General features: G+C 40.9%; 1 protein-coding gene across 1 annotated transcript in view; it reads right to left on the minus strand.

Moving 5' to 3' along the window:
• Positions 1-3,201: 3,201 nt before the first annotated feature.
• Positions 3,202-24,452, minus strand: part of ldlrap1b (low density lipoprotein receptor adaptor protein 1b) — a 35,816-nt gene continuing 14,565 nt past the window's right edge. The window contains exons 2-9 of the mRNA XM_062397163.1: positions 19,965-20,107; positions 18,864-18,976; positions 16,623-16,737; positions 14,834-14,906; positions 10,319-10,414; positions 8,038-8,171; positions 7,643-7,677; positions 3,202-4,509 (exon numbers count right to left, since the gene is read on the minus strand). Of these exons, the coding sequence (XP_062253147.1) occupies positions 4,365-4,509; positions 7,643-7,677; positions 8,038-8,171; positions 10,319-10,414; positions 14,834-14,906; positions 16,623-16,737; positions 18,864-18,976; positions 19,965-20,107 (854 nt within the window). The 3' untranslated portion in view covers positions 3,202-4,364. The remainder of the gene's footprint in view (positions 4,510-7,642; positions 7,678-8,037; positions 8,172-10,318; positions 10,415-14,833; positions 14,907-16,622; positions 16,738-18,863; positions 18,977-19,964; positions 20,108-24,452) is intronic.

A 24,452-nucleotide genomic window follows, 5' to 3' on the forward strand; every position in this document is an offset into this window, starting at 1 on the left:
GTAGCTCAGTTGACCAATCCTGCTCGAGACTGAGGTTAGGCCCGCCTTTCTCATTAGCATAAGGACACTGAAATCGAAAAATAAAAGTTGGAATAAATGTGGAAATAAATAAATAAATATGGAAATAAATGCAGAATTAAATAAATCAATGTCTTAAACTTATTTCCACATTTATTTATTTATTTCCACTTTTATTGCAACTTTTATTTATTTCCACGTTTATTTATTTCCACATTTCAGTGTCCTTATGCTAATGAGAAAGGCGGGCCTAACCTCAGTCTCGAGCAGGATTGGTCAACTGAGCTACACACACACACACACACAGCCCCTGCGCTCCGTCACACACTCGCTCAGAGACACGGGCAGTGACTGAGACTTGAGCACTTGAGCCAGTTAGTGACTCTGTGGAACAGTGGAAACACAGAGTTTCTCTGGTCACATCTGCTCAGAGATCAGCGGCTTCATGATCACAGCAGAAGCTGCAGGTGGTTTGTACCGAGCTGGAGTTTCTGTTTCCTCCTCCTCCTCTCGGCTCGCTCATTGTGCTCAGTACAACACGAGACGTGTCGCTCACAGTGAGGACTACTGACACCTAAATCATCCCAATAAAAAATAACCTTAACTAACCCTCTGAACTTGAACTAGTTCATTTTAAGTGTGAACTGGCTCAACGTCCCAAACAGCTACTGGACACCAGCATTGAAAGGCAGAAGTAGTAGGGCTGGATCATTACACTCCTGTGACCAATCCTGCATGAGACTGCGGTTAGGCCCTCCTTTCTCATTAGCATAAGGACACTGCAAATGCAAAGGAAATGTATCAGGGAAAAAATAAATGTTAAAATATATTTAAGACATTTCTTTTGACATTTCTTTTGGTATTAACATATTTATTTATTTATTTCTGTATTTATTTATTTATTTCCATTTTTATTTATTCATTTATTTATTTATTTCTGTATTTATTTATACATTTATTTATTTATTTATTTTTACTTATGTCATGTATGGTCCTCCATAGATTACACCTTGTGCGAATATAATCTCAGAGAGACAAATGTTATTTGACGCAATTTGAAGTTGACAATCATAACACTGACTTCATTATAAACTTATTGTTTACTTCTGACTAACAAAGAAAATGAATTCATGCTCGACAGACTAAACGAAACAGGTGATATAAACATGAACGAGTAGAGAACACTCGAGAAGTGCTCGGTGCCATGTTTGCCAAAATCAGTCAAACACTTGCACTCACACACGCACACACACACGGTGGAGTCGGCATACAGTAACATGCCTGAACATGACTCGTGTGAAGAGACCTGAGTCGATACTTCTCTCCTTCACTTTCTGACACTCGACACTTTCTCTCTTCGCTGCGCAGGTTTCAGACTGGAATCATTGAAATGAAACATTACTCACATCCGACCAAGACCAGAGCCGAGACGCGCGTCCTCCTCTCAGCCATCATCCGTCATTATGCCTGCTTCAAGTGGCTTGTCTTCCGATGCCGACTGCAATATGTAACATTTCCTGTTCCGGTCCCAACTTTGACGACTGCAAAATGTAACATTTCCTGTTCCGGTCCCAATAACTTTCACAATAAACTGGCTTATGGACGCTACCTTTACCTGAGTTTAGATCAGATAATCTAAATTAGGCTTTTATTTTGGAAAGGCTAGCCAGAATCGTATGCTGTTGATTTCTGCAACTTTATCAGCCATATTATGAATGAGTAGATGATGCAAGGTGAGGAGCTCAGCAGAAATGATGGCCCCAATCACGTGATGATGAAAAAGTCCCTGTGTGCCTACATCCACTTGAATGATAAATTACATTCTTAAATGAATACTTTGATGTAGGGTAACAGTTGTGCAGGTGTCCATATGCACCGCTATCCACCACACAGACTCCATCACTCCACGCATCGACCTGGTGCTGCTGTACCTCCAGGAACAGTGCACCGACACATCCACAAGAAAATCCGATATTAATGTTTTATGATACATTCGGATTATTTAAGTTAGTGGTGGACCTCATACAAATACACAATATTATGTTAACGTACTGACAAGGTAATACTTCTGGTTTAATCAAAGTCCTGCTACCGCTTTCACGTTGGTCACATTGGTCACGTTGGTTGGTTTCATTTTACGTAACGTGACACCAGCTGTAACCATAGACCGTATGTAAGAATCAGTTTGTCACTCGGCCTGGACACAATAACTCAACAACCACTTTCCGTTTTTATTAACCATGTGATCTGTGTGATATTTGCTTACATTAAAGTGGTTCATGATATAAAAATATGAAAATCGTCCTGTGGTTGTATGCCTCTGCCAACCAGTGCAGTTTCAGTCCCTCCAGATGTTCCTTACAGTGCATTCACTGTAATAGGAGATGACCCCGTGACCTTTGACCACTGAAATTTAAATCAGTTCCTCTTTGAGTCATAGCCTTAATGCAGCAAAAAGTTTTGTGAGGTTACAGTTATCTTTGACCACTTTCTTATTCATATTTTAATTAGGTCATCCTCAAGTTCAAGTGAGTGTTTGCGCTTGATGTAATGAAATTCCCTATATTTCATTCACAAGAACATGAGCTCCTTGTGACCTTGACCAGCAAAATGTAATCAGTTAATCTTGGATCCAAATGACCATTTGTTCCAAATTTTAAAAGTAACTCTGAGGGTGTTCCCAAGTTATTGTGTTCCCAAGTTAAAAAATGATGTTATGTGAGACCACACAGACCTTGACCACCGAATAAAATCATCTCATCTCTAGGTGCAATTGAATATTTGAACCAAATTTCAAGAAATTCCCTCAAGGCATTATTGAGATTCTTGTACTCGAGAATGGATTGGACAAAATGCCTGTGACCACTGGAATATTTTTACGCAGTCATCAATTATCCTTTTGCTTTGGTTTACAACACTAGTACAATACAGAGGCTACTTTATTTCCAAACTGGTCTTCCAGACATGTCCGCAAATGAAAGCTTTATCTGCTTGTCAAGGTGGTCAAGGTTTGTTTGTAAAGTGCACCAACCACACCAAGGCAATTTCCTGTATGTGCAAATATGCAATAAAAAGAATTCTGATTCTGATTCTGATTGAGAAGATAGAGATCAGAACAGACATGCGCTGCTAAAATAAGCAACGAACTGTTATCACGAAGCTTTTACAATCAATGGATCAGACTTAACAATACATTTTTGCCTTTATTGAAATTATGTAGTTAATGAATTAAATAAAATTCATACATAAACAAAATGACAACAATAACACAGGGAACCTTAACCAGGAAAAATAAAGTAAACCACCAAAGTCAATGCAGGTTTATAAATTAACATACAGGGGTAGAGGACTACATGTTTTGTTTATTCAGTTATGAATCAAGGTTGATTCATGAGGTTTGATGACACGCTGACAAAACAAGTCCTGAAGATCCTGAACATTTCAGTTGAACCGGCCTGAAGAATCTACTGTGATTCAAAGCTGTCACATAATAAAACATTAAAGATCCACAAGGATGAGTGAATAGAGGCAGAGTACAGAAGCCTGAATAATGAGTTTGATACATTTTGACATTATATTCCCTTAAATGAAATATGTGCTTTTAAACATGGATGAATGCTGAGTGCAAAAATAGTTTTCCCATTGGAGGAAAAAAAATAAAAAATAAGATTGTCACCTTGTTCTCATACATTGATCAAACACACACTCTTTGATCGAAACATACACACAGGTTATTTTTAAAGCTTTAGACGCCTTGAAGCACATAGGTAGTAACTTTTAACTGTGATGCACAACAATAGATGTGGCCGTCACCAGTGAGTTTTAGCTTCTAGTTCGGTAACATTTCAACATCTGTATGTAAATAAAACATCTAGACCCTTGTTGACCTTTAACTCACTTAATGACCTGTTACACACTCTGCTCCTTGTAAGTCTCATACCTGTTGGTACATTTATAACAGCACACACGTTCACACTCTGTGCACTATGTACACAAGCCCATATTATAAACACATTACAAACAGTGAATGGGTAAACAGACACAAAGGGTAATAACACACAGGCTGTAACAAACATTAAATAACTGCATGTTCTTTTTCCATAGAAAATGGAGAAATTGGTTTGTATTGCTTTGGCCTGTTCTGTGAGCAGCCTGCTCATGTTCTCCTCCTCAGTCCGCTTGTGTGCAGTAGCATCAGCCACTAAACTGCACCACTGAGAGGACTTGGCAGCAAGGACAAGGATGGGAACCCTTCCTAATGTCCCGTTTTGTTAGTCATCTTCTTTTTAACCACCGTCTTGCCAAGTCTTTCCCTGTTGCTTCCTTTTCTCAGGGGAGGCTTCATATTAGCACCCAAACAAATCTTTTTGTGCAGTGAAGTCTGAGTCGTCTTGGTCCCATTTGCCTGGGGACAGGCACTCTTCAGTGTTGAAGTCCTGAGGGTTTACCCCAATGTCCAGGACCTGGGGGTTAGTGCGAGACTCAGCGAGTCTAGAAGAGCAGAGGGAGAGAGATATTTCATCAGTAACAGTCATGATGAAACCAGGGTACTGTCGCTACATTAGGTTTAAAAGCTTGTGAACACAAAATATGGACATGAACATGAAGTCTGAAAGTGGAATTCCAGTTTTTCATGAAGGACAATCTCAAAAAAAGAAAAAATATTCTCCTTTATGAACTAATAATGAATAGTTAATGAAGTAGATGACACCATGCTTTTACAGCACATACAGAAACCACAACAATTTAATTCATGACATCTATCACTCAGAGACAAATCTGATGAGGGTGAGGCAGACACACAAAACATTTGTGATGAAGACACTGAGGGGAATTTAAGTTCTTCGAAGGAAGCAGGATCCTATGGCTCATTGTTCTTTGTTTTAAGGGGGCGGGGTCACTATGTGTTATGCCTTTAATAATAACCAGGATAACACTGATTTCTATTTGCATGTGTGCACTACATCTAACAGCACTAAATTTGTTTGGCAGGATTACTCAAAATCAACATATCTGATTACCATGACATTTTTAGGAAGGGCGAAGCATGACTCAAGGAAGAACGCATTAGTATTGGAGTGGACGGGGCACATCCAGGGAATCTTTATCCCACTTTTTTTAAACATAGCGAGCTAGGGCAATAGCCTTGTTGGAGGTACGCACTCTCCGAGTGCCAATCTAGTTTCTTAGTTAGCAGGATTTGGCAAAACCTATTAAACGGATTAGAATTAACAAACATGGTGGAAGGATGTGGTATGGGTCAGGGAAGATCCCATTTCATTGTTAGTGTGGATCCGGATCAGATCCAGGAATTATTCACATTGTGAAATAAGGTATTTTTGACATTTTCACAATTTTCCTTGGGAATATTTCATGGATCTTGGTGGGAAAAAGGTTTCAAATGTTTAGGGAACTGACATCTACGAGTTTTTTAATTTTGGTGCAGCTTGACTGTTCGGCCTTGTTAGAGGTATGCGCTCAACTGAATGCTATTTCTCCTGTAATAGGGAGTGATGTGGTTTTAGGGCAGCGAAAGTTGGGTAGAATTTAAAAAAAGGACCTCAAGTACAATGCAACTCAGTCTCCTTCATTCTTACCAAAGAGCAATTGAAAACAAACACCACATCACAAACGGAGGACTAATCAGGTTCTGTGGCAGAGACCCTCGTCTTTCAGGAGTGGATCCAACAATGGAATGAAGTCAAACAAAAGGTCTGAGCTACAGCATGTTAATGGTAAATGGCCTTAAAATGATACTGTGAAAGCACCTGTGTCTCCACTAATCAGGTGGTAAACTGACATTAAGGCAGATGAGAAGACTTGAATGTTGGGTCGACTGATGGGCAATGAGGTGGAAGTCACTAGATCCATATATGATGTGGTTACCTGAGTAGGATTCAAAGCTATCCAGACTGCGGCTGAGGGTGCAGAGGAAACATCACAAGTCAAGGAAATTTTTTACTCAGAATTGTTCTGAACTACCTCTTTAAAATAAAAAAGTCAATGGAGGGTTTGACCTACAGAGGGCGACAACCTTGATTATGAAAAAAGGTATATTTCCTCTGTGCGGGACAGAAAACATGCATAATACTGGTGATCTTTATGATCAACAGGCACGTCAGAGGATTTCACATCTAGAGCTGTGGCCAGTGCTCAGCCAGCAGGTGGCAGTGCAGTCTCACAAAGAAGCAACAAGATGAACAGCATTTGAATTAATCTGCAGTTAACAACAGGAGATACGGGGGTTAGACTGCTCATTTAAGAGAATTAAATGTCACTCATAAAACAATAATAACAGACTCTTTGACTCAAAAGATTCAAAGTAAGGCATTGCAGTGAGCGAGCAGTTGCTTTTGTGATGCTGCGTGTTACAATCTCCAGGCTGTTTACATAGAGGTGATCAAATGTAGGACAGAATAATTTGGGACCAGAAAAAAATTTTGGATGAGGAAAATAGAATTTCCCAATCTCAATGTATACTGTCTGTGATTTACTCGTTTTTCAAGATCAATAGAGATATATAGAATTACACCCTATAGCCACATATCTGCTGTTAATGGTCTTTTTTATCATCTAAAATGATATGGGTGACGACAAGGCCAATTTAGGTTACTCGGCTATAAACAGTAAATTTATCCGAAGCTTAATATGTCATGTTGAAGTGTGTGTGTGTCACACACACCAACCTCAGGTACAGTGATAATACAAACACTGTCATGGTCTCATTCACAGAATCTTTAATTGTCTCCAATTGTCTTGTACCACACCAGCTTCATCTCAAAGACATCGACCAGGCCTGGCTCTCGAGGGGCCCCTGAACTTTCTTCACCTCCATAAATCTGCATGTGGATGAGTCTCTGCTCATGCTGGGAGCATCCTCATTAATCACAGCACAGGAGATTAATGGCATTAAGGTGTAATTAAAGTGTGAGCAGACAAATATCCATCCGATAACCGCCAAAATGGCCTCTTCACACCTGATAACACAGAATGTAGAATTCATCCTTCCTCTTTCGCTAAACAGAAGCATGATAAATAGAAGGCAGAGCCCAAGCAGAGCCGAAGAAAATACATATCTACTAATATAAGGTTGAATCTGTCGACCACAACAGCTTCTCTGAGTGCTGATGATATGCACTAAACGAAAACATTAACCACACTGGACTCCAGCTCCATTCTCGATAGTTTGTTGTTACGTCGGCAGAGTTGAAAAAGAAATTCTGCTCAGACACAGAATATCCCTTCAACCTAAGACATGAAACTTAGAGTTACTCCACTGTGTTTTTGTGGTGTAAATACCAAGCAACGTGTCCCTCTGATAATCACATGCTTCCCGAGCTCATGTGAAATCAGGGTGTTGGTCCGAGACCATGGTAAACGGAGCCCTATACAAAAATCCGCGTGAATCAGGAAGGCTGGTCGGCAGTGCCAGGGCCTGTAAACTGAGCCCGTCTGTCTGTCTGTGGGAGAGCACTGGGCTGAGGCGAGTGCAGGGGAGAGGCAGTGTTTATTATGAGAGCAGGCCAAACCGCAGGTGGCTATTTCCAGAGCAGTGGCTTGTGTGGCAGAGAATGGGCTTTCAGGAAAGAAAAAATAATCTACATCCTGGTTCAATGTGTCTCACCTTGAGAAAGCCTCGTCCAGACCGTCCTCCAACTCCTGCCATAGAGAACACACACAAGCTGGTTAAAGTTTGATTTCTTGAGAGATGATCAGTACACAGTGATTAATAATGTTAAGCTAACACACACACTAACATACTTTTCTCTAAGCTGCAATGATCTCGGGAGGCTACTTGCAGCCCCACACCCACTCCAGCTATGTGACCATTTGATAAGGCCACTTCTCTTCAATAGGCTATCGTCTGACTCTGAGCAGCAGCACTGCAGCTCCCGTGAATACAACAGGTACCCGAACATCACCAGGCACTTAATCAGTGTTTCCTTCATGGTATCCTTCTTTTCCTTTCTTATCAAGCCCGAACAGCTGAAACCGACTGAGCGGTTTCCTCTGTCTTACCCAGACAGTATTGTTGTTCTCCGTTGTGTGGTTATGCTCCATTGAGGAATCCGATTCCGTCTGTTTGGTCCCTGAGTGGACCTGTGCCACGTTGGCTCCCTCAGCCAGGTCCAGAAGTTTCCCTGTGGCCACCTCTGCAACATGAAACAGGCGAAGGAGAAAAACATATAAATAAACCTTTCAAATCTCATATTACTTACCTTACCTCATTTACTTCCCTTCGCAGTTCTAAGAATTCACTAACAGTTGCGGTTATAATAATGACAACTCATTTGCTCCAAATTACATATTGATCGGCTCCTGTGATTATCATACAGTCACGCAGCAGTAAACAGCAGCATGCGTGCACAAAGTATAATGCCATGGTAGTCATTATGGTTTTCTTATTGAGGCTCTAATGGTCTCATTAAAGCAGCCGTGTGTGGATTGTCACTCTGTGATAAGCGAGCCTGGAGTACCCCCTGACTCGCACGTCTCTGTAAGGCCTCATCCGATGATAAATGTGTGTCAATAAGACTTGTCAACACTAATTTCTGTCAACTCTTTAGGCAAATGTTGTCTGCTGGGAACATTAAAACCTTGTTTCCTCTTCTGAGACTTTGTTGTGCACACACTTCAGTCCTGAATCTAATGATCCTTATCTGACCTCCTCAGCCTCTCTGTCAACAGTGGCTCAAGGCATTTATAGTTCTCTGCTTTTATGAAAAAGGTAATATTGTCGGACTGATTGTGGTTCATGGGGGAAAAGAGGGAGGGACGGCTTAAGGTTGGTAAGGCCTAACATACAGCTACAAAGCTCTGCTGTCCCCAATCACTGCTTTAGGGCAGACAGGAGAAAACCTCTGCCAGCAGAGAAATGCTCGGCCCATTTCATAAGGCACTCACATGCTTCTACCGCTCCGTGCATTAATCTGCTGTATTATTGTGCCACTTTGCTGTACAGAAGTCCAGCTAAAATGATCCACAGAATGGTCGTTGGGATAATGGTAAAAAAATAAAATAAAAATGCACACCAAGCCACTCCGTTACCAGAATCTGTTTCCAGCTTTGTTGAGCCTCATCATCCTTAAAGCCTGTGTTGGTCATAAAAAGCTCCACGTCCAGGGCCAGAGCCCCAAATAAAGCATCAGCACAGATTTGCAGAGATCCCTCTCTGGCTGGAAGCCACCTGGCTACCAGACAAAGGAGTAAGCTCCATGCACAGCTGATGTTTGCAGATGTTGTTGGAGACTTTAAAGCCGGTTTCAGACATGAACTCTGGAAAATTGGGTCCAGACAAGTTTCTTTTTCACAAATGAATCATGTGGGAGGAGATTCCCGAAGTCAGATGCTTTCCCAACTACAGGAAAAACAGAACATCCAGCCAAGGGGTGGCATCTGATTACAAGCAGGATATGACTTCCGGCATCGTCTCTTATCACCAAACGATCTTGAATCTCATATTTCCAAGTTGACATCTTTGTCAGCGTCTTCTACCTTGTCATTCGGAGATATTTATATTCAAACCCATCATGTGAAATGTCATCAATGCGCCCATTGCTCCCTCTGAATCTTCTGTACAGTTTGCAGTTTTATTCACCTATTCCAACATGGACTCAGTCTGACATTTTAATAGGTTGGTTTGCCTTCTCATCAAAACCTAAAACAAAAAACAAAGAGGGAAGAGGGAAGCATGATAAGAAATAAGTGAACAGCCTTTGAGCCACTGGTGATAAGATGCCCCTGATCTTCGGCCTCGGACAATATGTGGAGCTAATCATGCCTGAAGGTTTCCTGGCACAGTGGATGCCAGAATCATGTTTAGAAGACATGACCCTTGAACTGATGTCCTGGAAACAAAGGAAATCTGATGGAACAACTGGGTCACAAGAAAATGTGAGCCTCTTTACACTCTGCTTTACACACACGCATCATCGGGCAGAATATGAATGTGCATCCATGGATAGTTCTCTGTTGTCATTAAATGTCATGGGGATCGAAGATTTCTTTTAGAGGAATCCACGACAAGGCGAGGGGGCTTTAATATTTCCAACTTAAAGAGAGCATCATCTTTACGTTTAACATCAGACAAACCACTAAAAAATGTCATTGACAGCTCATTGTGTCGATGTCAGTGAGAAAGAATAACCAATAGAATGCAGATTGTTTTCCGCTGGCCTGCAGCCTTAATATAGGCCAACCTCTGACAAGGGGCTGAATACTCAACTTCAACTCCCCCCCCCCCTGAGGCTGAAGTTGCAGTGACAGATAGGGTGTGAAAGAGAGAGATGTGATGACTCACCTCCTCCCTTCAGGCTGCCCAGGCTGGTCGAGCTCTCTGACTGAGAGTTGCTGGCTCCTTCCCCGTCTGAGCCCAACTTCACTCGTTTCTCTTTCTCTGTGTGCCGAGGATAACGAGAAATAAAAATAGAGAGCAGGCAGTTAAGCAAGTGGTGGTGTGATTAAGGAACTTGTAACCAGTGTTTAAATGCCCTAGCAGTACAACACTGAAGGAAGGGAACCGTTTTCTAGCAACTGAATGTTTCGCTAACCAGGCGTATAATGTGTGCAAACAAATTAGCAGCAGTAAATTGGCAGATAAGGTTAAGGCCATTACTCAAGCCATCTGTCGACTGAAACTCAGAGGGCCTGCCTGGGCTGTAAAGATTGTAACAGACTTCATACTTCACACAGCTTTAAATACAGTGAGAGCAGACTTTAAACGGAGAAGAGAGAGCATCTGGGTCAGACAGATAATTGGCTCAGCTCACTCCAAAACATTTGTACCTGCTAAGAAAGTGGTTTAAACGCCAGTGCAGGTCAGTAAGTGCAAATGAGAACAGCGATTATTGCATTTTAAACTGTAGAGAAGCTACAATGCCTGTGTTTATCAGCAAAACTTGGCCGCATATGAAGGACAGACTGCTTCTCGGTGACTATAAATTGATTTGATTGTAGCCACTGCCACTATATCAACACTGATCAGCACATAATAATTTATACTTTTCTCAAATTGGTTAATTCTTTCTTCACTGCGTTGTGGATTCTTTCATTCAGCCCCTCCTGACTCAGCTTGCTCTACTTCTCTCTCTCTCTCTCTGGCGCGGATACACACAATCATTGTCATAGGACACATCTCTAAACTCAGGCTAGGTAGAAACACAATTTGTTTGTAGCAAACACGAATGACGCATTTGGATATAGAGCGAGGGAGTAAGATCTGATCACAAGTGGTCACAGGAGGATAACGGATGTTAGTAACAGGTGTGAACAGGGCTAGAGTGGGACTAAATTATGAATCATGCTATGCTTATTTTCAGCAAAAACCAGAATGACTTCTAGGACAGAGTGAAACGTCACGCTCAGATCTACAAATCAATCTTACATATTGTGGTATCTGACAGTAAAAATCTGACTGTAAACAAAGCAGTAGCCTTGGAAGTAAATTTACAACAACAGATTATTTGATCATCTGCATGAAAACAAAGGGATAGGAAAAAGGGTAAGGGTGACACGCAAAGAAAAGTCCACAGCCAGAAGTGAGGAGCTGAGGTTACAGTTGTGCAACATCAACGTCCAACAGTGCCACGTCCTGCACTCGTTGCACAGGAACATGTTGCAAGCCCCTGTGTGTATGTTGTGGTACACCACTCCATGAAGAACGTTCAATCTCCTTTTCCACTTTTCAATTCAACTTTCAGCTACACCCCTTTGTTTACTTGCCCCATATGGGAGATATAGTAATTTCTGTAAGGTCACAGTTTGGGGAAATGCACTGTAGCAAAATAAACATACAGTATATTGTCACTGTGCGTCCTCTTCTTTCACGCAAAGCTACATTCCAGCTATGTTGCATGTCATACCATTCTGTCTCTCCTCTTGTTTCCTTTCTGTGTGATCATTGTTTTATGTGTAACTAATAAAACACTTGGCTTTCATTAGTTCAGGGTTTTAAGACCTTTATAAAAATACCTTTTTAAGACCATAATGAATAAAATTCAAGACGTGAATATCCCAGAATTACTTAGACTTTCTCATAACAGAACATGAGATGAAGTAGCCTAGAAAACGCCACGTTATGTCTCATACTACAGACAGAGACAGGAGTTATCCATAGTCTATCCCACAGCTCAGCGGAAGTTACCGAGATAAACAGGCAGGGGTGTTTGTAGACTCAGTTATCAGTTCCTTGTTGGTCGTGTAAGAATTACAACACATGGAGGATTTACAGTAATGCATTAACATTTCTCTTAGATAAAACTCAGCTTAAAAGTGCAACAGGAGAATCATTAATTGAACATTAACCTAATAAAGACCTACCTAATTGTATTTTAGACCTAGTATATATTATTTAAATTTTTGGCAAACCATCCTTTAATAAGATCAATTAACATGTCTCCTCTCAAATTATACATGTCTTGGTCTGAATATCCTGTCCTGGCAATTTTAAACATAATTCCTCTGGAGCGTCAATATCAACAGAGATAAAACTAAATTGATACAATTATTTTACTGGTTGTCCGAAAAGTAAAAAAGACTCTACTCGCGAACATACAAATATTTATTATTGCCTTACCTAAAATATCCCTATGGCCCATTATGTGAAAGTGAAGCAGATGCTCAAACAGATCAAGAAGACACACAGGACCTTCTGCTCTACTGTGATGATCCCTATGAGGCACAGAGATGCTGACGAACTGTAACTCGATGGCTGTAGATCGAATGTCCATTACTGTCTGTCCAAAAGAGACCTTCTCAAAGCAAGGAGGAGTTTATATCTCATCAAAATCCTTGGTGTAACAAAAGAAGGCAGCAAAAGAAAACATCTCATTTCCCCTGAGTACAGGTAGCTTAGTGACAGCAGCGTTATTCCCCAAGAAACAATTTTCTCCCCATGGCCTTTCCAGTGTGAGCTTTCAGTCTGAGTCGAGAAACAAACTCCTGCCAAACATGTAACCGACTTAAAGATATGCAAGTTCAAAGCCCACTGTTGTGTTATCAGTGAATTTTCTATGAACACAGATTTCTGAACAGAGATGTGGAGCTGTAATAATCCCATTCTATAACCCCTTCCAGTGTCGCATCACTTCTCATTCATCAGTAACCTCGTACTGAATCCGGAGAAAGCAGATTTGCTAATTAAAAGACTCGGCTAGAAAATGAAGCCATGCATAGGTGAAGAATAGTAGGAAAAGGGAAAATAACATGGGGTGGGATGAAGTGTGCTCAAAAAATAGTGAGGTTAAAAGACAGTACGCTCTCTTAAGCAGATTTAATATGCAGCTCAAAAAATAACAGCCAAATAAAGAGGCGTGAGGTGGGAGCCTGTGGCCTTGATCCTGGGAAAACTAATCCATCCGCAAATGGAAATGTGCACACATAAAAACATTCTTAAAGAACACAGAAGAAGAAGGTGAAGATGAAGAAAAAGAAGTTGAGAAAGAAGAAGAGGAAAAAGAAGAAGACAGAGCAGTGCAGACGACACGGAAGAGGAGAAAGAATATGATGTTGAAGACAAAGTAGAAGATGATGGCGACAAGGCGACAGAGAAGATAATGAAGACGATAACAAATATAAAGACAAAGAAGATCAAGACAGTGATGAAGACGACAAAAACAACTAAGACCATCACACAGATGACGAAGGCAACGAAGAAGTAGAAGAAGAAGAAGAAGGGGTAGAAATGTGTACTGAATGAAAGAGGCAGTAAGAATGTTCATACAGTGAGCATGTGTCTCTAAAGTCCTGAATTAACCAGCACATGAGACAAGATCAATGGCGCTGACACTGAATCTGACAGGGAGTTGAGCTCGCACTGACACACGTACACAATCATTTTCCTTTCTCTCTGTCTCACACACACACACACACTCGCCATCCCTCCCACCCCCCCCCTCCTTTGATCATCTCCTGCCCTCTCTCACTATCAGAGTCCCCATCCCCCCTTCCTTCTTTCCTTCGCTTGCTACCTCTTCGCTCCTCATAATAAACAGAAGCAAGTGCTGGAATAGGGGGAGGAGAGGAAAGAGAAAATGCCTCAATGGGTGTGGGCCGAGTGGGATTAAGGGTGCCAGGTGCAATAGCGAGACGGACGGCAACAATGGATAATCCAAAAATTCAAAGAGCACCGACAAGTCAACGTGTAGAGGGTTGATGGTGCTGAAACCATATCATGTGGCGAGAACTGCTCATTTACATGGAGTCATACATGCGGTTAATTACATACATGTTCGGCTGAGCTGTGTGTGACACTGTCCTTTACACAGCACTTTGACTGCGTGCTGTTGCCTGCTAATCTCCTCACTGTACACTGCTATTAAGGGCACTCACAATTTCAAAGCGGTTCAATGCTTTATAGCTTGACATTAACAAGAAAATCTAAATATATTATGAGGAAAAAAACAGAGGGAAAATCCTAGCGCTGGTACATCTGAGTCCTGTGATCAAAGCTGATCTTCTCCACTCAGCCCACCTCTGTCCCGGGCTATACCTATATGAGATTTTAACCATGACAGAGTTTTCTGTAATAGAGAGGCGTCTCTGACCAAAGCAGGTCTGTTTGATCTCTGATGATTTAACAACTGGGTTGGGAGCTGGTCCAATCAATGGAAGCGGACAAAAAGTTCTCCATTAGTTGACATGACCCCTCAAAAAGAAGTCAAGGTAAAACAAATGATAAGCGTTTCCAAGCTTTCCGCAAAACCTAAGGACGACTGAATGACTGTGTACAGTAAGAGGAAGAGAATAACAATATATGGGGGTGGAGAGGGAAAACTCATCCATAACGTTCTGGACGTCAGGGGGCGACCATGCGTACCTTCCTTGGCAGCCTGCCAGAATTCAAAAGCCACTCTGAACGCCTGAGCCACTGTGAGGGTTACAGCCTGGGCCTGTTGGTGGGAAGCACAGAGACAAACACGGGTCAGACACTGCAGAAGAATGAAATGAAAGATGAATAATCAGCTTTCTCAACCAAGGGAAGGAAACACTCCAGGAAGTAGACGGAACTGTGACCCCAATAAAAACAGGAACCGAGCACAAACACAAGGAGGACTCCCCTTTCACAGACACTGGAGGAGGAAGATAAACCCGTGCGGCTCCAAGACGAGTTGTTTATGAAAGTGGGAGGATACATGGCCTTCTGGCCAGAACTAAATTAGTGAGGGGAAGGAAGAGGAGGGAGTGGTTCCCTCGTTCCGAAAAACCTCCAGGGATGGAGAGAATGCCAAGAGAAGGATGACAGCCTCCCCCGCCCTACATGTTCTCACCCTGGTCTGTCTCCTGATTTAATGCTTGGACTCAAAGTGGCAATGTCTTTTTTCTTAAGTTCTCTTTTCAAGACATCTGCATTAACTGCTTTGCACAGGAGAAAAGGTGAACGTAAAGACCGTGTCACCTTTCTTTAAACAATACGTTTATTTATACGTCACTAATTGCAGTGAAGGGTTATTTTGACACTTAGCCAATTAGTTGATTTGCTTTCTTGCCGAGAGTTAAATGAGAAGATCAATAGCGCTCTCACGCCAGTAGCCAAATAATTACGATTACCAACAAGGGGAAACAACATTGTATAACAACAGTGTATATTGTTGCACCTGTCCTGGTGCAACAATATACACCTACTAGCATCTCTAAACCTAATTACTCAACACGTTGTTTTTTCTTTCCAAAAACATTAAGTGAAAAAAAAACAGGTCATGGTTTAACATGGGGTATCTGTAAGGGACTGTTTATTGGCTGGGAGCAGGCTAGTTGCCTGGCAACCTCACAATGACAAAAAAAAAGACTTCTTGGAGTCACAGTGACCAAGACTAAATTAGTTATAACGATAGACTATATATAAAGATGGACGACATTTTTTCCACCTCCACTATACAGAAATGAAGGCTGAGATTAAAAAAAATCCAGATACAAAAACACTTTCATCTTGCTCTAATGACATCAGTTGGAGCCAGAGTCTGCGCATTAGCGATTTGGGGATGAACCCGGTCTCAAGGTTACACAGTGTCCAATCAGGAGTCAGTCTAAGCCGTCTATCAATTTCATTGCACCTGCAAGTAAGGTTCTCCAAAAGTAGCTTCACCATCATGTCATCCATCTTCATATGTAGTCTATGGAAATAATACACTAATTACTGAGCTTAAGAGATTTTCAGATAACTGTAAACTACGTTTCCCCGTTTCCACTCTAAGCTAACCAGCTGCTCGACGTAACCTCAAAATAAATGCACAGATATGAGAGTACTGAACTAAATTAATAATATTTCTCAGCACCGTAAAATATTTGTATTTTGCACTGTTCTGCCTGTACAAGACTATCACACTACTTATCTTGTATTTTATTTAACTGTCTCAGGGCTGCTGTATTTTCTTTAAGTGTGAATTTTTATTCTTGCATTTCTTTACTGGTTGCTGCTGTGACAAACACATTCTATAATAAGGTCATCTATTTATATAAGTGTTCAATAATAAAAAAACCAAACAGGAACTGAATTGAGCCATAAAGATAACTAATATTTATATCCTAAGGAAGTTACTGGACTATGTTGGACACACACACATTTGTTGTCTCACTTGACACTCAACAGGAAAAATCTATCTACTCACCGTTTTTTTCTTAGTGCAGAGGAAGGCATGACACTCGAGGGTCTCATTGTGTTGGCTCTGGACAATGTAGGCAAACACTTTGTCGTGCATCTTGTCTGCCGTGCAATATGATATTCTGAAAGGAAAAAAAAAGACTGAGACTTAAGAGATTCTTCACAGATCAAGCGGAGCCATCATGCAACTTCATCTGCATTAAGCCCTTAAGCTCGCCCCAGCAATCAGATTTTTTCTTTCAAACGTGTTACAGGAAAAAAAAAACAGATGCACACACACACTCTCATTGCTCTGCACGTGATCAAACAACCCCCCAGCTGTGTACAGGTACTGAGCCGAACATTGTCATGTGGACATCTGTGCTGTTGCGCTAAACGGATACCATCCCTTTCTGCTTTTTAAACAAGTCACTACACTCCCACTGAGTGCACATGTTAAACAACCTTGACTAACATGCAAGTTTTAAATTATAGCTTGTAGAGTGGGCCTGGTCCTTGTGACATACATGAAAACACCCAAAACAACGCTTCTTGGCTTGTTCTGGTGTCAAAGGTCCCCTGTTGATGTGAGATTTGTCTGTGTCACATATTTATGAGGTATCCATCTCGCTTATCGGTCTCAGGTGCATAGCAGGGTTTTACATTATGCTGTAATGCTTCACAAACAGCTTTGCTCCATGTTTTGATCATGTCCTCTTCACCCTGCTACCAAGGTGATGGGATCAGCGGCCAGCTTGAGAGGGAGACTTCCAATTATGGAGGAAGGTTATAAGAAATGTCTTCCACCTGTCCTTCTTTTCCGACTATGTGCGGCATGTCGCTGTGTCAATTATGAAAGTATGGCAGGAAAAGTTTGAGGAGGTCTTAGAATCACAGCTGCGCCCTGCACAACAAAATCATGATTTAGAGGCGAGCGTTTTGGGTGGGAGCGTCAGGGAAATAGGGTGTCTCTTCAAATCCATTTATTTTATTGGTCATTCGTCTTCTCAGCAGATGTCTGGGGAGGAGAGCTCCAATGGGCTGCAACACCCAACCAGCTGCTTTATGTCTTCACAGCATCCTGAGGTTACAGCTGGACCCACTCACCCAGTCAGCCTTTTAATTACTCCTTTATTTACATACTTTTTATTCATCAAATGAGAGAATCCATTATCAGTGCTGCGTTTAACGGGCATTGCATAAAATGGGGGCTGGACGAATCGGGTAATTTTATACTCAGGCACCACGACAGTGTGCTCCACAAAAAATATGAAATTAGGACTATTATCTTTATATTTCTTATTCGCAAACAATAATAAAAACAATAATCATTAAATTATTTGATGATGGAATTAATAATCCATTGCAGCCTTAATTATCTGTGACTGCATTTAACAGCAACATACACATTTTATCAATTCAATTGAATCCTCTGTTTTATCTATCTTCTTTGAAAGGGTTACTCAAGTTCAAAGCTCAGTGATTTAGATACTAGAGTTTAATATATATATATATTGCTCAGCCAGGAAATTTGATGACAGGTGATGCAAAGATTAGCAGGTGGGAGGACTGAGGCTTTTCTCTGAATTGGCTCAGATTGACCAAGGTCAGCCTGGAAGACAACTTGTTAATAAAATGGTTCTAGGATAACTTCAGAAAACTGTTGTTCAATCGGCCTAGTTTTAGACAAAATTATTCAATATGAGGCTATTCAATCCTAGACAAATGACAGAAAGTCCCAGCTTGCATTGATATGAAGATTCATAAATGTGGGAGTTTAAAAAAAGTGACTCAAGCTTTGAGGTTAGACAGCTTTAATGGACCAGGCGGCAGCCGGCAAGTGAGATCTGTAGATATTTAGTAGAGGACAAGAGAGAAAAAGTGTTTGTGAGTGTGTGTGTGTGTCAGTCAGTCACACCTAAGGTGAAAGCTCAGGCGTACAGCTGTGAGGGAGTCCTGTGGTAGTTGAGATTGATGAGACGTACAGTTTATTGACTGTCTACATTTCTCCCTCTCACACACCAAAGACACCCAGATACAGACACACACACCCAGACAGAGACACAGACGCATACACACCTGCTTTGTAGTACCACACATCCTTATACTCACATTCTTTAAGTGATGGATGAGAACAAGACAGGAAAAACAACTTTTGGTTTTAAATTCAGGGTGAGGGTATTTAATCAGAGCAGCCCAGTTCAATCCAGGACATGGAGTGTGTGAGAAACATTGACAAGGCGCCTGAGGAGTCGGGAAAAAAACTGACCTGTATATGGAGATGTTTTCTATCAGCTGGTTAGAGGCACTGTCGTAAAGGATGATTCCTCGGGGGGAGACCGATAACGTGACTTTCTGAAGTTTTTTTCCACTTGCTTTGGCCTGGAAGATGGGGTGGCGAAGGATGAGAAAGAAAGGGCAGAGGCCACAAGGAGATCATATGTTAAAGAGAGACAAAAAGGAAAAACAATCAAAACCACCTTGAATTTATGTTTACAATTTTGTTTACAGTTTTATTCAAATCACAAACAACAATTCCTACAATCAATTGTCAATCTAATTCTAGAAAACTCTGACTGTCTGTATGTCGATACAATATATTCAATATCTGTAAACTTTGAATAAACAGGTGACCAATTCACTGTAGCAGCTGCTGTAAGGACTAATCACCAAAAACAAACAACCACAGCGCATTCACTAGAACTGCAACTACAAGCGATTCTCCGGTCTGCTTCGAGCTTCTCGGAACTTAAACAGATGAACAGTCAGCAGTCGGTCTCTACTTGCCACGGACCAGTTACAACAGGTCACTTGCACCGCTTCAGAACGAAAGCTGCAACCATCATTGCGAAAGGCCTGGCAAACCGACAATTCCTAACAGACATGTTGAGAACTGGAACTGCACAAGTGTTTCAAACGAAAAATGTATTTTTAAACTGAACTTCTAACTAAGTCCACGAAATGAAAAGTTAAATTCTCTCTGCCTCCCTCCCCATACATCACTGTGTCCCAAGTCCACTATTCTGCCACCACTAACTTTGTTATCCATTGAGCTGCCAGATCCAATAACATTAAGCAATTTCCTGCAATGATAGAGCTGGCTGAGCCATGCAATGAGCGACAATGTTCCAACTAATTGCATTCTCCTCTAAATGTCAATCTGGACCTTGGATGGGATGAGGTTGAGTGGGGGGTGTTGATTTACAAGTGGCTGAGGTGATGATGGGGAGAATATAATACGGCTGCTTCAGAGAAACTGAGTTTTCTTAAACCAGGCATGATGATGAGAAGATTTTAGAAGCTCTGTGTATTAAATCTAATTAAGTTATGACTGTGTGTGAGTGTTTGCGGCTGAAAATGTGTCTCTTACCGTAGCCACTATTCTCTTGACGGCAGCCGCAGACAGCTCCTCTCCTTTGGGCTGCTCGACCATCGTGACCCCCAGATACTTGAGTTGGAACACCATGCCCTCCAGTAGGGTCTCCCTTGTGTCACTCCAGTTCTCCGGAAGCTCTGCGAGAAGAGAGACATGCATGACAGCTCATCAACAACACTGCTGCTCTTATCGTTAAGCAGGCCGAGAGATACTCTGTGTGTCATATGTCAACAAAGCTCAGCGCTATCTCTGTGTGTCCACTAGCAAGATGTTAAACTCAGTTGGATTAGATACGACAGCAGCCGAACTATGTGCTGATGGCTGTGTCTAATTAGCACATGCTGTAGCTATACTTTCTTGAAGTGTGAGGTTAACTCAAGTGTTTTATTAAGTTAATATTTCAATGGCAAAAATAAATTATGTCTAATTTCACAGAAATATAAATATAAGTTATTGGATATTAAAATGAGAGGGCACCACGTTCTTTAAAACCTAAATAAAAAGGTAAATCATCTTCTTTTGGCGGCCAGATCCGAGGTCCTGCCAAATGTGAACTTCATAGGTAAGTGAGTGTTAAGTATCAGAAAAAAGTAGCAGTTCTCCAAAAAGATACCCTGAAATCTCTGAAATACCAAGAAGGTCTCAAAAGATTCTTACAACAATGAAAATAAAAAAGATTTTGGACTCAAACTCAAAATTGTAACCATATTAATAGGATAGGAATATTCTGAAAAAAAAAACTAATAACAAGAAGCAATACTGATATAGACAAACATTACTGTTAATAAACACCTTTTGATGAGCAACTGTAAATTGGGTTTAGTAGCTTCTATCGTGGTTTTGTTATTTTTTTACATTTTCAAAGTTACTTATTTAAGCATCTGTTCTGTACCACTGTAGCTGTGACACTTTTATTACCCTGCATGGGGTCAATAAAGTTTATCTTATCCACTCTGGCCCTGTTAGTACTCTGCACTGTATCCCTCGCATTTATCACACAGACTAATCGAGCATAAATGCAATGAAAACTAAATTAATGTTTAATACGAAATGTCAGTGGTGGTCGCTGGCATCTATATGTTTTCAACTGAGTGCCAAGTACAAGTAATAAAACTGGTTCCTCCTCACTACAATCCTGCCAGCAAAGTATCATTAATAAAGGACCATCTCCTTAAGCTTCTGTGGCATGACTCTGACACACAATATTGTTCTTTTCTTATTTTTTGTTCTCTTTTGGTCGGTTTGTTAAGAAATTTAAAAAAAAATTCAGAGGGAACATGAGTCACGTGCTAAAGGCAACGTATTTTTCTCCATGTTATGTCAGTATCATAACCAAAATAGAAAAATAGATGACAAATCAACCACTTTTTTCCACCATCAAGAAGCCCAAATTTCCTGGATACAAGCGCCGCCATATTGTGCATTGGAGCCAGAGTCTGCCATGAAGCACTCTGAGGATGGAGCCATGGTAGCAAGGTTTAAGTGACAGTTTTTTTGCACTTATATAATTAAAATCAAACTTACTAGAAAAATAAAGAGTTTGATAGGAACAGCCAACGTGAAATAAAACTTCTTTGAGAAAAGATGTTTCACTAACATGGCAAAAAAAAGTACTAATATAGAGGAGCTGGGATTTATGATCTATACTGCACCAAGCCACCCAGTGGTAATTGAGACAATTTGGCTTAACTTTAGTGGAACTGTCCTGTCGACCATCTTTATCTACAGATTATGGTCGCTCTGTAGAGAGCGTGGTTCAAAGAACAAAGGACACAGAGAGAACAAAACCACTTGTGTGACATGACCTTCCTTCCATTTAACACCAAACCATTAAGACCCATATATTCAAATTATGGAGCAGCTTTCAAACTTGCCACACTCAAGTCTTTAATAAACGGAACCAGTTGCAGAAAAAGAGGAAACAATATCTCAGACCGGATGTTCACACGCACAGACAACCAACTAAAAAAGCTCCTTCTGTATTCTGCCATTTGCTCCTGCAATAAACATGCTAACTTCTCCTTGAGGCTCATTAAAGTTTATGGACTTGCCATTATGTGGTGTGATAGTGAGTGGAGGCCATTTGTCTCTTCAAACGTGATCCAGCAAGAAACACAGTGAACAACAACACCCCTCCCACCTTGCAGGTCTCATGTCACTCAGTATCTTCAGGGCAATTTCAGTAGACTCCTGTTGTTGCTGTAACTATGTTTGCGTAGCCATTTACACATCTTTAATACAGATTCAATTGAATTGAGTCAATTGAAGAAAAAAAAAACGTATTGGACGCAATCTTCATAATTGTTTGCTTGATTGAAAACTGAAATAAATCGATTGTTCAAATACTTATCTGTAATAGCAGTGCAAAGCCTATCTTTGGATTTTGGACCATTAGTGAGAAAAAGACAAACTTGGACTCTGAGTAATTGTGATGGACATTTTCATCTTATTCTATTGAGAAAGGAAGATTCACTGATTAACTGAGGAAATAATTGGTGATTAATTGAAATGAAAAATGACTTATCTGATGGTATTCACACAAATCATCTATTCGTTGTCCCCATTGTAGCCTGAGCGCTGTAATTTCCTTCAGCAGCGCATGATTTTTGTGCAGATTTGATTGAAACAGGCTCCGTCTCAGCAGCTTCCTAACATCAGCTGTTTCAGCCTTTCTTGAATGAATACATTTTGGATTTTTAAGCTTTAATGATAAATTGACAATTATTCTTACCAATGATGGAATAAAGTTAAGTTCATTTTAACTAAGCATTTCATTTAAAGTAAATTTACAATTTATTATTTCATTCCACCATTATCCATCTTCTAATTAATGTAACCACAAAAGAGAAGTGAACAATGTATTTAGTATTTTAAAACGTGTGAATGTATTCGTCCGTTGTGAACATTATAAACAGTTTCAGACATGCACTGAACTCTCCACTGAACTGCAGACATTTTCCTGACATTTTCTGAAGGGGCTGACCCAACATCTTACGGAACTTTTCCTGCCATTCCCCTGGTTCAATATATTGGAAATGTCCTAGTAAGCTCCTGTGAGAATGCAGCAGGAAAAATGTCTGGAAACTACACTGCGAGTGTGCGATCAGTTGTGACGATGGTGTTTCTAACGTGAGACATGAAACTGGAAGAATACAGATTTCGCAGGTTGATAAAGACACATGGAAGATGCCTACAAAGAGGTCATCTTGGAAAGACAAATGAGATTCAAGAGCCTTTGGTAAGAAGGGCTGATGCCAGTGTCATTGGGCTACGAACAAAAACACTGTTTTCCGCATCCAAAGTTAAGCCCCATGTCCTCCCTCCTGTTGAAGTTGTAAATGCATCTGATGCAGACAATGTCCTGCTGCATTCCGTATACGTGAAAGACAAACTCCAGGAAATATCTGGACCCAATTTTTCTGACTTATCCCGTGGTTAATCGCTAAAAAATAGCATAAGACTTGTTTTAAGAAACCATATCACATGAAGCATTTAAAAAAAGCTGCAGAGGTTAACATGTAACATTCCTTACCTCTCCACCAAGACCAAGCCAACTATGAGTGGTTATGGAGAATGGTTGGTAATGGTCTAAATGCAGCTCTAACCAAACCCATACTTAAGTAATGGGTGGGTCTTAACAGTGAACACCCACTCTAAGGTCAAGGTCTTTGCGCTCCTAAGTATGGTGAACAGATGAGCCCCCCTCTGCTGGTTCATTAGTCCCTGGATAAGTAGCACTCTCACTGTTATATAATCTGTGGCGAGGAATCACTCGCTGCCATGAGTGACATAAATCAAGTTACCGACTGGTCCAAGTGGACTATAAACGTCCATTACTAGGTGTAGTCACTTGAAACATTTGCAAATAGTTACACAAACACAATTGAATGATTGCCACCGCTGCTGTGACATATCTCCCCTTTAGTGTTTGCTCGCTTATGTAAAGACAACAGTGAACTTTCAGTCCAGAGTTTTTGCGGTTTACAAAAAGGAAGCATTGCCGACCGGTCTACATTTTTCACAGTGTCAGATTTGCTTTGAAAATGGTCAGAGTGATTCAAGGCTTAGGAGAGATGCCATTCACATGATACACACAATTGTCGCAGCAGGATTGTTCAGGTCCAGCAGAGAGGGATCAGATTCAAGCCTGTGCACTTCAACTAATGACTGCAGAAGGCAAGTCTCTAGGGATGATGAGCAGTTCAGCATGAATGCATAGTCTACACAATACTCCATCCCTAGAGATGAGAAGCTACTGTAAGACTAGGGCCATGGCCATACTTAAATTTATTGCACAGGTGGTTTATCTCTGCATCAGTAATAATCTCCATCAATTCGAACACACCTGAAAATATATTTCACGTTCATTTACACTAGGAATGTGCATGCCAGTGTAAACAGGAAGCAGATGGTTAGGTGTAACTATGAACAAGGATCAACAGTGGTGAAAGGTAAGATGAGGGATTTCTTTCGTAGGACTTA

This window comes from Platichthys flesus, chromosome 10 (genome assembly GCF_949316205.1).
Source record: "Platichthys flesus chromosome 10, fPlaFle2.1, whole genome shotgun sequence".
NCBI lineage: Eukaryota > Metazoa > Chordata > Actinopteri > Pleuronectiformes > Pleuronectidae > Platichthys > Platichthys flesus.